We start from the raw sequence: 12,564 nt of genomic DNA on the forward strand, positions 1-12,564 counted from the left end.
ATATCGTAGATTGTTGTAACCAGTAGTTATCATATTGTGCTATTGTAAACCAGAGCTAATTCCTCTTCTCCAATTCAATGCCCCTTATCTATCTTCTTTCTTTCTCCCTCACCCTTGCCTTTCTGGTATCTAGTGACCAGTATTCCACTCTCTTCTTCCATGAGATCAACTTTTTAGTTTTGTAAATGAGTGGGAACATGTGGCATTTGTCTTCCTAATTATTTCATTTAATATAATGGTCCCCCATTTCATCCATGTTGCTGCAAATGAAAGAATTTCCTTTTTTTCTCATAGTTGAAGAATAGTCGACTATGTACACCTAGAGTGTTTTCCTTATTCATTTATCAGTTGGTGGTCACCTTGCTTGATTCCATACATTGACTGTTGTGAAGAGTGATGTAACAAATACAGGTGTTCAGATATTTCAGATATAGCTTTGCAATAATGAGTTCTTCTCCTTTGGATATATATATATATATATATATATATATATATATATATATATATATATATATATATATCATGGTGGGATGGTTGGGTCATATCATAGTTTTTAGATTATTAAGGCATCTACTGTGCTCCATAATGACTACATGATTCTTATATATTCTCTATATTAATTCCTTACTGGATGAAAAGTTTGCAAATATTTTGCAAAAGAATTAATAATTCTTTTGATTGTTTCTTTTACTGTATAGAAGCTTCTGTTTGATATGACCCACGTCATCTATTTAAAAAAAGATTTAATAAAATTTTTAGTTGTTTATGGACCTTTATTTTATTATTGATTAATATCATAATCAATGATATGAATTTATACATTGATTTATATCAATGAATTTATATCAATGAATAAAATTCATCAAGAATTTATATCAAGAATCGAACCCAGTGCCTCACACATTAGACAAGCATTCTAACACTGAGCCATGACCCAAGTCCACTTTTGACTATTTTTATTTTTCTTGCCTTTGCCTTTGGGATTCTATCATTCATACACACACACACACACACACACACACACACATATTTCCCTACACTCAGTGTTTCACCTTTGTTTTCTTGTGCCAATTTCAGTTTTGGTTCTTACATTCAGAATTTAAATCCATTTTGAGTTGATTTTTGTGTTTGGAGGGAAGAAGAGACCTAATTCCATTCTTCTACATATGCATATACAGTATTTCCGTCACCTGTCTCCAATGTATGTTTTTTGCACCTTCATTTAAGAAAATCAATTGGCTGTATGTGCATAAATTAATTTCTGGGTCCTTTATTCTGTTCTATTGATCTGTGCACCCATTTTTATGCTAATACCCATACTGTTTGGCTACTATAGCTTTGTGGTTTGTTTTCAATTCAGGTATTGTGATGCCTCCAGCTTTGGCTTTGTTTATTTGTGTGTTTATCTTTGGTTTTATTTTGCTCAGGATTGCTTCGGATATTTTGAGGTACCATACCAGTTTGGATATTATCTTTTTCTATTTCTGTGAAGACAGTCTTGAACTGAATTGAATCTATAGATTGCTTTGGGTAGTATGGCCATTTTAACAATATTAATTCTTGTGGCCCATGAACATACCATATCTTTCCTATATTCTTATGTGTCCTCTATACTTTCTTTCATCAGTGATTTGTAATTTTAATTGAGAGATCTGTCATTATCTTGGTTAGATTTCTTTCTAAATTATTTGTAACTACTATCAATGGGTTTGCTTTCTGGATTTATTTTTCAACAAGTTTGTTATACAAATACTCTTGGTTTTGTATGTTAATTTTGTATCTTTCAACTTTATTGAATTCATCTATCAATTCCAACTGTTTTCTGATGAGTATTTTAGATTTTTCTACCTATAAAAATGTTATCTGTTGTTTTAGTCAGGTTTATTATTGCTGTGTCCCAAAGACTTAACAGGAACAATTTAAGGAGAAAAAGTTTATTTGAGGGCTCACAGCTTCAGAGATCTCAGTCCATAGATGGCTGACCCCATTGCTCTGGGAAGGTAGCACCATGTGGTTGCTGCCAGACTCTGCTCCCATCTTGAGCAGTAGCCGAGCCTCCAGGGACCCTGGCTGCATGAGTCTCTGAGTGCTTGGGTGGCTGAGCATGATGAAAAAACTTCCTAGGCCCTCTGTTGCAAGAAGGGTGCCCTGCGGCTCTTTTCTCAAGGGAATTTTAATTTCACCCACTTGAGCCTGAAATGGATGTGGTCTTGCCAATTCCTGAGACACCTTCAAGCCATTTTTACTATTGTTTCTTGATAAAGTATTCAGCATTTCTTTAATGGCTCTAACCTGTTTAACAAGCACAGCTTCCTTAGCCCCAGTTTTACTGAAAATTTTCTGGCCAAACTGCAAGTTTTTCAAATCTTTATGTTTTGCTTCCTGCTTGTTTTGAGTCAGCTTTTTTGCTGTTGTGACTAAAAGGATCCAACCAGAACAACTGCAGAGAAGAAAACTTTATTTGAGGGCTCACAGTTTCAGAGGTCTTAGTCCATGGAAGGCCAGCTCCATTCCTTGGAGCTCAAAGTGAGGTAGATCAATATGGTGGAAGAGTGTGGCAGAGGGAAGCAGCTCATATGATGATAGGAAGCAGAGAGAGACTCCACTTGCCAGATACAAATATATACCCCCAAAGCCAGGCCCCCAATTCTCACCTCCTCCAGCCACGTCCTACCAATTCAGTTACCACTCAGTCCCCATCAGGACATTAATTCACGGATTGGGTTAAGACTCTCACAATTCAATCATTTCTCCTCTAAACCTTCTTGCATTGTCTCACACACGAGCTTTGGGTGGACATCTCACATCCAAACCATAACACTGCTCTTGATTATTACAATAAATTGGCTAAAGGCTGACAGTAATATCTGTCAGGTTGATGGCAGTGACGTAGGAACAAAGCAGGCTCCAACAGAACCACCTGTCAATCAGCAGGATCTCCTGGCCAATCCTGGATCTCAGCCAGTTCCCCCCACCAACTCCATTGGGACAAGGGACTCTAAAAATCCCTTTTCCTGTCCCAAGCCCTTCCCTTCCTGCCATAAGCCCCATAAAATTCCAGTCAGGTAGAGCCTCCATGAGCTTTTTCCCTCCTCCTGTCCACTCTGTCAGTCTGATCGAGTTCTGCCTGGGAGTGAGTCTCAATAGAGCCTCGTTCAGCAGCCTTTTAAAATCTGCCTCCTTTTGGTTGTCGCCTTGCCTGACCTTACGATATCCATGTCACTGCCTGACTGCTGTGCTGCCTACAAATTCCTTCCACCAGATTAAGAGGTCCATCACCTTTAAATTCAGCCTCACAGACAGTCTCGGGACATGGGGAAAGTGTAGACAACTTTTTTAGCCAGAACATAACACAAATGGCCTGAGGCCCAAGTTCTAATAATTTTTCTTCTCTTCTGAAATCTCTTGAGCCCAGTCTTTGCTGTCCACAGTCTTATTGGAATTCTGACCTTCTGAATTCCCACCAGAACTGCTCATTAATGTCTCCTTACAACATTCTAAAAAATTTCCAGCTTGCATCATTCAACCTTCCAAAATTCCTCCCACAACTTCCAAAAAGCTTCAAAAGCTTCTAAACCACATGACCTGGTGAGTCGCAGCAATAACCTCATTTCAAGGTATCAATTTCTGTCTTAGCTTTTTTGTTAATGTGACCAAAAGATCTAACAAGAACAAATTTATGTGGGGGCTCACAGTTTCAGAGGTCTCAGTCTATAGATGGCTGACTCCGTTGCTCTGGGCTGGAGGAACATGGTGGTGGAAGGATGTGGTGGAGGAAATCAGCTAGGAACATGGGAATAGGAAGCAGAAAGAGAGAGACTCCTTTCACCACGGACAAAATATATACCCCAAAGGCACATCCCCAGTGACTCACCTCCACCAACCACAGCTTACCTGCCTACAGTTACCACCCAGTTAACTCAATCACTTCACCTCTAAACCCTCTTGCAAGGTCTCACATACCTAAACCATAATATCTGTGAACATGGACAATTTGACTTCTTCCTTTCTAATTTGGATGCCCTTTATTTCTTTCCCTTGCCTAATCGCTCTTGATAAGACTTACAACACCATATTAAATAAGAGTGGCAAGAATGGACATCCTAGCCAGGCGTGGTGGCACATGCCTGTAATCTGTAATCCCAGTGGCTCAGGAGGCTGAGGCAAGAGGATGGTACAAAGCCAGCCTCAGCAACAGTGAGACCCTGTCTCTAAATAAAATATAAAATAGGGCTGGGGATGTGGATCAGTGGTCCAGTGCCCCTGAGTTAAATCCCTGGTGTCAGGTCGATGTCGATGACTTAGGAACAAAGCACCAAGCAGCTGGCGCACCCAAAAGAAGTATCAATCAGGCACCAATGGAACTGCCTGTCAATCAGCAAATCTCCTGGCCAATCCTGGGTTTCCTGGACATCATTGTCTTGATTCAGATCTTAAAGGAAACACTTTCAGCTTTTCCACATTTGGGATATTTAAATAGAGTCTTTAGTATTTTTTTAATATTTATTTTTTAGGTATAGATGGATACAACACAATGACTTTATTATTATTTTTTTTAATGTGGTGCTGAGGATGGAACCTGGGTCCCGCCCGTGCGAGGCGAGCGCTCCACTGCTGAGCCACAATCCCAGCCTGAGTCTTTAGTATTTTGAGGTGTGTACCTTCTATATATAATTTGTTGAGAGGTTTATCATGAAATTATCAAATGCTTTTTGTGCATCTATTGAAATGATCCTGTGTTTCTGGTTTTTCATTCTGTTCATGTGACATAACATTTATTGATTGGCAAATGCTAAACCATCTTGGCCTCCCTGTTGTGATCCTACTTGATCAAAGGGTATCACCTTTTTGATCTTCTGTTGGATTTTATTTGCTAGTCATTGTCGAGAAGTTTTGCAAACTTGTTCATCAGAGAACATTCGGGTTTTTATCTACCTCAAAGAGTTTCCTCTTCACTAATGCATGAGAGTAAGGAGTTTTGTTGTTCACTGATATACAAGGCTTTGAATAGACCATGAACAAAGGAGAAAGAATAAAGAATCAAATCATAGACTTAGAGTTCCCAAAAACATTGCTGAAAAGATGGGATGTGGAGAGGCACTGTGTGATATTAAAAAGTCCTTGAGTGTCAGAGCACATCCAATGTCTGGACCCAATACCTGGGGCTCATAAACGAAGGGGGAGACAGTTCTGCCTATTGCAGTTACAAGTGCTCCTAGGCTGAGATGCTGAATGCCAGGTGATGATGCACCCCAGGGCACAGGACCTCTGAACCCTGATGGAGCCTTAAAACCAGCCACTGCCTGAACGGAACAGCACTGGAGGGAGCACAGGGCTCACAGAGTTTGGGGGCTATGTTGTTTGCTATGGTGTTGTCCTAGGATCAAAGCTCCCCCAAGTGAGTGGCTGAAAGAGCAGAAGATTATGGCCTCACAGACCTGAAGGCAAAGGACAAAGATGTCCCACAGCTGGTTCTCTGTCACGTTCCTCACAACTAAAATACTCAGGGTCACTCCAGGGGAACTGGGCTGCAGAAAATAACCACCAAGAGACAGATACCATTTACTTTGGGGTCCTGTGATGATCGGAGGAGCCCCTCTGACCTTAGGGATCACAGAAAGAGAGAGAGCGAGAGCATGTGCTGAACCCTTTTATTGAGGAGAAGCCATTCAAATGAGGCAAGGGGTCAGGTTTCTGGGGGTTGTGCCTAGCTTCCTGATGTCTGCTGTCAGCAGGTTGACTGACATCTAGGAAGGCCACACTCAAAGGCGGAGCAAGAGAAGGGGACACACAAAGGGCATTTCCATGGAATATTCTGTTCCAAATAGGGCAAAAGGGCAGGATTACAAAGGAACTGGTGAGTGTAGCTCAACCCCACGGGTGACCCACCTACACCTGAAGAAGAGATTCCCTCAACTTCCTGGACCCAAACAATGTCAAGGTCACTACAAAATGTAGTGACAGGTCAAAGCCTCTCGCTCCAGGATGGAAGGCACGAATCATTCAGAGTGGCTCCCCCAGTTCTCTCCGAGGGCTGAGGTGGAGGTATCTGCTCCAGGACAGGCTCCTACCTTCTGGTGGTTTGCTGGTCCTTGGGAGTCTTGGCTTATGAAAGCACGGCCCCATCTCTGCCTCCACCTTTAGATGGTGTTCTCCCCATGCATGGGTCTCTGGGTCCAAATGTCCACTCCTGTAAAGACACCAGTCATCTAGGATTAGGTTCCATACTAAAGACCTCATCTGAACTAATTGCATCTCTAATGACCTAAACATAGGAAGTGGGAGAAGGTGAGAGGATGAAAATCTAATCTAGCACACAGCTCTGGCTCTTGAGGTAGACCCCACTTTCAAGAGAAGAGCTGTCTGAATGGCTCTCAGGATCAACAAGGCAAGGCTGCAGCAAGGGCTGGGCTCAATTATCAGCAGCTTAATACAGCGAAAGTTGACCTCTGGCTCACGCTGCTACTCCACACCCACAAAAGGCCGCAGAACTTCCCAGGACAGCAGCCCTCCGCGCTCTGACTCAGTGGCCCAGACTGCTTCTGCCTTCAGGATCCACAGGAGAGGCACAGAGAGGCCAGGAGTTGCTCCTGGTTTTCAACTGGTCTCAGCCTGGAAATGACCTTTCCCGCCAATGCTCATGTTTGAGCAGACTCAGGGCAAAGGTGGACACTAGGGGAATGTTCATAACAAACACAGCCTCGATGGCAGGGGATTTTGGGGGATGTTTATGTAAGACCTTGGAAGCTGAATTCTCAGCATAGATTGGAGGGCAGGAAAAAAGGTATTTGAAGGATTATGGAAAATAATATTCCTACAAGACAGCTCCCTGGGAAAAACAAAGGGACAGTGTGACTCAGGAGGAGGGAGGGAACTTAGCCAAACATTAAACCTCTCCCAGTACCTCCTTTCCCAGTAATAGTGGGCCCTGGGGGAAAGCAAACTTCCATCCCTTCCCTGGTCCATCCACAGAAACTCCACCAGAAGCATTCACCCTTCCCAACCACAATGGCCAAGGGAGGAGTTGAATACCGAAAAGCGGGGCCCTGGACTTTCACCCTTTCCTGGAAGGAAAGTTCTAGGTAACAATGGGTCCCAGAGATAAGCAGTGAACCCCCAGCTGTGAGCTTTTCCCAATGACAAGTTTCAAACATTTTACAACTGCCTCCCTGAGTTAACATTTTAACCTGCACAACTCGGTCCCTGACTGTTCAAATGGCACAACTGCAGTCACCAATGATTAATTCGCCCTCATTGTAAACTATAAAACCCAGACTCCTTTGCACTCCAGAAAATGAGCCATTTCCCGTAACCAGAAAGTGAGCCCTTCTGTGCGGGATGGATTGATTTCACAGCAGAAAAAAGGAAAGCTTGCCTCTGCTTTCATCTCCTGCCTCCTTCATTTGGTCACCAGGCACTTACAATATTTACTTTAGGTAAATGTTTACTTTAGCTAGAGTCACTGCGTCCCCAAAGAAGAATAAAGGATTGATCCCTCAGGAAGTATTAATTGACCCATTTCCAAAACAAGGTGGAGGCAATGGTTTGGTGGGAACTTGAAGACAGCTTCTGGCTTTTCCTAGGTTTGGAAACTCAAGTGGATGAGAGAAGGAGGAGAATACAGAGGAGGGTTCAGAGCAGGTGCAGGCTCTGGCTCCCCTTAGGGGGGAGGAGAATCCTCCCCATGCAACCCTTGCCCCAGGACCCCATGGGCAGGATTAGGGTAGAGTCTCTTCAAGTCTCAGGTGATTTGCATTGGTCCTGGAACTTTGCAGAGGCTTAGCATGTACTTCCTGGGCATGAATAATTGATTGATAAAATGAATGGAGAGCACTAAATGCCTTTTTCTACTCCCCAATGCCACATTTAGCAGCCCTATTCACTGTGCCTGCCATAGTACATGAACTTTGCCAATCCATGGGCAAAGTGGCTGCAGGAAGGTGACTGGTGGTCACACCCTTGGCTGGTTATGGAAATTTACCCAGTTGGGAGCTAAGCCACAGAAAAGGCTTCAACATGACTTGAAATTTAATCTGGCATCAGCTCATCACAAGAAAGATTTTCCAGTCCTCAATTCTATCTTGCCAGCTGATGAGGGGAAATAAAGGGGATTACCCAGGCACATGGGCATTTTGGAGTCCACCAATTGGCCACTCCCATCTCCACCCAGTGCCTCACCAACCCCCAACTTCCCAGAGGGTGCAGCTATTTAAGAGCAGCTGCATTCAGGAAAATCAAGAGAGTCATTTGGAGCTATCCAGTCCTGTATCTTCTGAGAGGTAAATACCCAGAAACTAGTAGTCCATGGAAAGAATTAGAATCCCTGCTCACTGGCTACTTTGAGAATTGCCGAGTTGTGTGTTTGTATGTGTGCATGTGTGTGAGCCCAGTGGACATAAGCATGCCTGTGCACAATTTGGTAAGTAAAGTACAGCGTGTTGTGTGGTTTTTTTGAGCAGACTAAATAAAGAGAGTGTGTGCACTACTTGGGTAGATGTCCACAGGCATCCATGTGCAAATACTTGTGTGTGTGTGTGTGTGTGTGAAAGAGAGAGAGAGAGATTGAAAAGTTTGCAGTGTGTTGCTTTAGTTCTGGAGAGAATTATTGGGAATCAGATACCTTGGATGGAATTCCTGAGGCTTGAATTGAGCATGGGGATGTGGGTGAAATGTCTAATGGGGAGGCGCAACCTCTGACCTTAGGGATTTCCCAAATGGGTGGGTGAAGCTGGTTCTGTGTCTCAGGAATTCTCAGTCTGTTGAGGAACGGGGGGGGGGGTGTCTCATTCAGGTCTCATAGGGGGTCTCCATGGTCCGAGGGCCTGGACATGTGCAAAGCCATTCCACAGAGCTGTGGAGGGTGAGGAGGTGATATTATGAGCGCACAGGCGGAGTCACGCTTGGGTACACTGGGTGTGACAGAGGTGTTCACCCTGGACTTAGTGCAATGCAAGAGCATGTCAGTACCCTCTAGGACAGTGAATTGGGCAAGAGAATAGGGGCCAGGGCAGGAGCTAGAACACCTAGGAGAGGAGCCCAGGCCAATCCATCTGCACTCGTCCTGCACAGATCTCTCAGCATGAGGACCCTCCTGGCACTGGCAGTGATTATGGTCTTTGGTAAGAGCTGACATTGACCTCAGCGCAGGGGGAGACCCGGGCGGGGGGAGGCGGGAGGAATACAAACCCCAAGTTTTCTTTTCATTTGCAACAGTCCTCTCCAGTGGGAAGAGAATAGAGGCCATGGGGGGCGGGGGACAGAAGCAGAGAGAGACAGAAGGAGGACACAGGGCCTCACATCCCATCACCAGCTATTTATCAATTTCCTTTCAGGCCTAATGAGGGTTCAGGGGGACCTTTTAAACTTCAATTCCATGATCTCATCGGTGACAAAAAAGAATGGTGCAACCAATTATGGCGCCTATGGTTGCCACTGTGGCCTGGGTGGCAAAGGAACCCCCAAGGATGCAACGGATCGGTGAGACCACCCCAGCCCTTCCTGCCCTGTGCTCACTTCTGGCCTCAGCGGGACTGAAGCTGGAAGGACAGAGCTGGTGCCCCATTGACACAAAGGTCCTGGGATATCCCAGCTGGACAGGCCGTCAGCATGCCGCACCCTAGGCTCTAGACTATTCTATAGCCATTGAGTCTCTGCCTAAGATCAAGGGTGGGAGGGAGATGATGTGCCACCAGGGCCCCTGGAGCTGTAGGAAGGCACTCCTAATGGTACAACCTCTACTAGATGCTGTGCCAGCCACGACTGTTGCTACAAGCGTCTGGAGAAACGTGGATGTGGCACAAAATTTCTGAGCTACAAGTTTAAATACCAAGCAGGCAAAGTCATCTGTGAAGGTAAGAAAGCACTGTACCCAATCCACTTTCCCTCTTTCATTTGTTCCCTGCCCACCATGCCAGGTACAGTGCTAGACACAAGAGATAGGGACACGGTCACTGCCTTGAGAAGAAAGCAAGAAAGCCGAGATCACAAAGTAATGTCACTGCAAGCAGTGACAGGCAAGCTGTGCAGAGTCAGATGAGGGTGGGAGTATTCCCAGAAGAACACAGTATAGCCAAGGAACCCAGGGGGCTGCAGGTGATTCTGTGCTGCCCAGTGAGCAAGGCAGGGGCTAGATCAACCAGATCTTTTGGGCCAGGGTGTTGTCCTGAAGCCACAGGGAGCTAATTAGCACCTTTGCACAGAAGCACATTTGCTTTTCAGAGGACTCACTCTGGGTGCAGGATGGATGGGGCCCAGGGAGCCTGCTATGGCAGACAAAAGAGCAACAGCCAGGCATAAAGCCCTGGTGGTCAGGATGGAAGGGGCGTGGAATGAAATCAGGAAGCAGCTATATGATTTTGAGGAAGAATCAGCTTGGAGATGCCTGAGGAGAATATGGGGATAATGAGCTTTTGGGGTGGGTATTGGTGCAGATGGTACCGTGGAGGTAAAGATCCCGGATGTTGTTCTGCTGGGTTGTATGAGGAACAATTCTAAATAGAATACTCAGAGACTAGGGTCTCCAGACACCCTCCCTATGCAATGGCCAGCAGCCAGCTGGGTGTGAACACTTGCAGCTCAGTGTGGGGTATGGACTGGGGACATACTCAGATTTAGCAGAGGAGAACTGGAAGTTGGGTGTGCTCACTGTAGGCCCCTGAAGGAGGCCAGTGGATTAGACAAAGCAGGGAAAAGGACTGAGTGAGAAGGTTATGATTAACAACAGCAGCTTAACAGAGGAGGCCGCATTAGATGGACAGGGTTTCTCCAGACTGTGGGGCAGGAAGGTTGTTCAGGAGAAGGTGCTCTCCTGGAGCATGGGGGAGAAACCAGGTTAGAGTGGGTTAGGTGTGGGTGGGAAGGGAAGTGGAGAGAGGAAGTGGAGGCACGTACATGAAGAAAGCTTGAATCTGAAGGGGAGGATGGAGATGGGTGGCAGCTGGAAAGATCGCTTAGTGATCTCAGACAGTGGGTCCAGTGTAATTGGGAGAGGGCATGAACTCCCACCCATAGCATGAATCATAAGATCAGAAATTGTCTCTTACAATGGTGACCTCTCCACAGGGGCATGTATGTTAGCAGGCTTTAGGGCCCAGACAGAAGATGCCCAAACCAGCACTGGTTCGGATATTGGGGCTGCCTGACTCTCACAGTACGAATTCTCCCAACTGCCTGGGGCTGCTTTTCCCCATCGTCAGCTCTGCCGAGTTGGCAGGTCCCTACAATCTAAGTGTACATCAAGAAACGTCAAGACACGTGCCACAGCTCCAGGCAGGCTTTCCCACCGCGCAACTCCCTTTTCCAAGGGAGGAAATGAATGCTTCCCAGAAGCCTCCAGGAGACTCGCGCTCATTGGCCAGAACAATGTAACCTGCTATTTAGAGACCAATCGCTGTCAAGGAGAAAGGGAGGACCTGTCTTACGCCAATCACGATCCACCCCATGATTGGTGGGGCTTTACCGCCCGCCAGAGGGTGGCCAATGGGAAGGCCTGCGTCTTCTGGTGTGGTGTGCAGGGCTCTGTGTCTGCTACCGGCCCGAGCTAGCTCCCCTGGGCCAGGGACCTGCCTCCCCGTCTGTCAGTAAGGTCCGGGCGAGGAGCATCTGGAGGATGGGCGGGGTCCTCTCCCCCAGGAGAAGCCACAGACTATTAACTCCCATCCGGTGTTTATTTTCTTGTAATTTCAGCAAACCAGAGCTACTGTAGGAGTCAGCTGTGTCAGTGTGATAAAACTGCTGCCTACTGTTTTGCTCAAAACCTGAAAACCTACAATAGGAAGTACCAGTTCTATCCCAATGTGCTGTGCCATGGGAAGAAGCCCAGTTGCTGAGGCTCCTCTTGGCCGAAGCCTGGCCAGCCAGTGCTGGTCCTCTTCTCCAACACCCTCTCTCCCAGCCCCCACCAAGTTCCCTGCAATCCAGAAAACAGTCCTGGTCCATCCCAGAGGCAAGCTAGGAGAGCCCTTCTGTCCTGACCCAGAACAAGAAGACCAAACCCCGGGGGCACCTCTGCCCGGCCTCTTCCCCTGATTACCTGCACAGCTGAGTCCCCACTCCTGCCCTTCCCTACCACCTCCGCCCCCCCCCCCACTTAGCTCCCAGCTGCACACTCCTGGGAGTCATTTCTGAATAAACCAATTTGTCACCAAACTCTGTGTGCATGAGTGTATGTGTGTTCACTCAGTATGAGAACACACTCTACCAGACAAACTGGTACATGGTGAATTCAAAGTGTGGGCTCTAGAGTCAAGACTTTATGACTCCTCTACTCCACTACCCTGAGCCTTGGTTCTCCCCACCAAATGGAGATGACAGTGTCCCTCCTGCCTGGGCAGGTTTGAGAATTAAGGGAGATACCAATTTTTAAAGGACTGGGCCCAGCCTGTCTACCGCTGCTATTCCTATTAGGAGTGAAACCCAGATCTATCCATCTATCTATTTCTCTCTCTCTCTCTCTCCATCCATATCTCTACCACCACCCCTTGCCTTCCCTGGGCCAGAACAGCTCCTCCTGGCCTGTTGGAGGATGTGAAAGTTGTCAGAATCAAAATGGGTCACTTTTATCAA

The 12,564-nt window shown here is 46.1% G+C and overlaps 1 protein-coding gene across 1 annotated transcript; it reads left to right on the plus strand.

Moving 5' to 3' along the window:
• Window positions 1-8,252: 8,252 nt before the first annotated feature.
• Window positions 8,253-11,877, plus strand: LOC143404976 (phospholipase A2, membrane associated-like). The gene is made up of 5 exons (XM_076863282.2): window positions 8,253-8,279; window positions 9,070-9,119; window positions 9,333-9,477; window positions 9,742-9,851; window positions 11,686-11,877. The coding sequence occupies exons 2-5, from the start codon at window positions 9,080-9,082 to the stop codon at window positions 11,826-11,828; spliced, it is 438 nt and encodes a 145-aa protein (XP_076719397.2). The 5' UTR covers window positions 8,253-8,279; window positions 9,070-9,079; the 3' UTR covers window positions 11,829-11,877.
• Window positions 11,878-12,564: the final 687 nt, after the last annotated feature.

This window comes from Callospermophilus lateralis, chromosome 7 (assembly GCF_048772815.1).
Source record: "Callospermophilus lateralis isolate mCalLat2 chromosome 7, mCalLat2.hap1, whole genome shotgun sequence".
Taxonomy (NCBI): Eukaryota; Metazoa; Chordata; class Mammalia; order Rodentia; family Sciuridae; genus Callospermophilus; species Callospermophilus lateralis.

Bases quoted from the DNA above. Each gene is read 5' to 3' on its own strand.
- LOC143404976 (XM_076863282.2), top strand. From the start codon at position 9,080: ATGAGGACCCTCCTGGCACTGGCAGTGATTATGGTCTTTG. The intron at 9,120-9,332 runs GTAAGAGCTGAC...ATTTCCTTTCAG, and splicing joins GGCAGTGATTATGGTCTTTG to GCCTAATGAGGGTTCAGGGG. The intron at 9,478-9,741 runs GTGAGACCACCC...AACCTCTACTAG, and splicing joins CCCAAGGATGCAACGGATCG to ATGCTGTGCCAGCCACGACT.